The sequence below is a fragment of the Ichthyophthirius multifiliis genome, assembly GCF_000220395.1.
Source record: "Ichthyophthirius multifiliis unplaced genomic scaffold scaff_1120509249454, whole genome shotgun sequence".
NCBI classification, from domain to species: Eukaryota; Ciliophora; class Oligohymenophorea; order Hymenostomatida; genus Ichthyophthirius; species Ichthyophthirius multifiliis.
This window is the reverse complement of record NW_004087693.1, coordinates 1,001-2,962: the sequence shown is the minus strand read 5'-3', so window position 1 is coordinate 2,962 and position 1,962 is coordinate 1,001. Positions and strand designations below refer to the sequence as shown.

The 1,962-nt window shown below is 14.4% G+C and overlaps 1 protein-coding gene across 1 annotated transcript, besides 2 other annotated features; it reads left to right on the top strand. All coding sequences in view use genetic code 6, as the record gives it.

Moving 5' to 3' along the window:
- Positions 1–53: 53 nt before the first annotated feature.
- Positions 54–101: a microsatellite.
- A 194-nt stretch (positions 102–295) lies between these two features.
- Positions 296–380: a microsatellite.
- A 283-nt stretch (positions 381–663) lies between these two features.
- On the top strand, positions 664–1,300 carry IMG5_005860 (periplasmic immunogenic protein, putative; the record flags this gene model as incomplete). Its single annotated transcript, XM_004039866.1, has 1 exon — positions 664–1,300. A coding segment is annotated over one exon (637 nt), but the record flags the coding sequence as incomplete, so codon positions are not given.
- Between the last annotated feature and the right edge of the window lie 662 nt (positions 1,301–1,962).

Below are 1,962 nucleotides of genomic sequence, written 5' to 3'. Positions count from 1 at the left end.
TATTTATAATTTACAATTTAATTTATTTATATATTTAAATTAAATACATAATAAAAATATAAAAAAATATAAATAAAATTTAAATAACTTATAAATTAAATTATATTAATTAAAAAAATATTTTTTACTTATATATAATATTTTATTTATATTATTTTCTTTTTTATTATTATTTATTTAATTCACATTTTAAAATATATAATTAAAATAAAATTATTAAATATTTTAAAATCTATTAATACATAAAATATTTTATTTTATAATTAAATTAATTAATTTAATATAATTTTTATAGTATTTATTTATATTATGTTTTATTTTTATTTATTTTATGATATTTTTTTTTTTATAAATTTGTGATTATATTTTAGTTTTTATTTTATATTACATTTATCTAGTTTATTAATATATTTTATATAATAATCAATTTATTTTGGTTTTTAATGCTAAAATTATTGAAAATTTCACATAAAAAATAAAATAAAATATCTCTATAAAAATTATTTATAAATAAAAATTAAAAAAAAAAATACTTTATTTAAGAAAGTTGTAATAATAATAAAAAATGAAAGTAATATCATTAATATTCTTAATAATATTAATATAATAATCATAATAATGTAATGAAACTAATTAAAAATGCGAATGTGAATTATACTTAAGTACTCTATCTGATCCATCAACAGTGTAAGGAACAGCATCTACATCTTTAAAGGATACTTAATTTGAAATATAAGTTTCTTACCAAAATATAGATAAAGATGTTAAAACTGCTCTTTAAAAAAATAAAGAAGTTGTCAAAAAAGTATTAGATATTTATAAAAAAGATGGCGAATTAAGTGTTTCTTCTAGTGGATTTACTATTGATTCTTCTAGTTATATTGATTAAATGAATGAAGAAACTAAATAAAATGAAAGAGTTTTTGAAGGATACAAAGTTAAAAATACGATTTTAATTAAATCTTCTAATTCATAAAAGGCTGGAAAAGTGATTGATGATGCTATTAATAATGAATTTAATTCTGTTGATTATATTAAATTTTCTCCTGATGATGAACAAATACAAAAGGCTAGAGAAAAACTACTAAGCGAAGCAGTTTAGGATGCCACTAAAAAAATAGATTTACTTTTAAAAAATCTAAAAGAAGAAGTTATTGGTGTAAAGAAAGTTTATAATATTAACGAATAAATAGTTGAACCTAATAATGATGCTGAAGATAGTTTTACTTTTTTATCAAGTGGTGGTGAAAATTAAACAAAATTAAATGAATCCTAAAAAACTATGACTATTAAGGTCTATGTTTAATTTATTACTTAATAAATTGAAGAAGATTTAAAATGACGAAAATTTAATTATAATTTTTTTATATAAAATAATTATTTAATATATGATTTTATTTTTTATTATATATAATAATCATTAGTTTTATTATTTTTATATAGTTTTTTTAAATTTGTATATGAAATGTTTTTATTTGTTATTGAATAGCATTTTATATTATATATTTATATATTGTATACATCAAAAAATAGTAAGTAAAAAACTTTAAAATTAAAATAATATGATATGATATTTTGATTAGATTTGAATTTATAATATGTATATATTCTTTTAAAAAATATTTTTTTTTCATTAAATATTCTAATGAAATTAATATTAAATGTTATTACTTTGTGCTTATTTTATTTTTAATAAAATAAAAATCTAAGCTATTTTAACAGAACGCTTTTAATTGAATAAATAAATACTATTAAATAAAAAATTACAAAAGGAAAATGAATTAATTGATTATGTTTTCTAATGATAAAGATGTTTATTTTATGAAAATAAAAAATATAAAATTCTTAATTATATTTGAGTATTTTTTTGAAAATAATAAATTCTTAACAAAATTTAAAAATTAATAAATTTTTTTTGTTAATTTGAAAGTGAAATGCATGCTGATATTTCTATATGAAAAA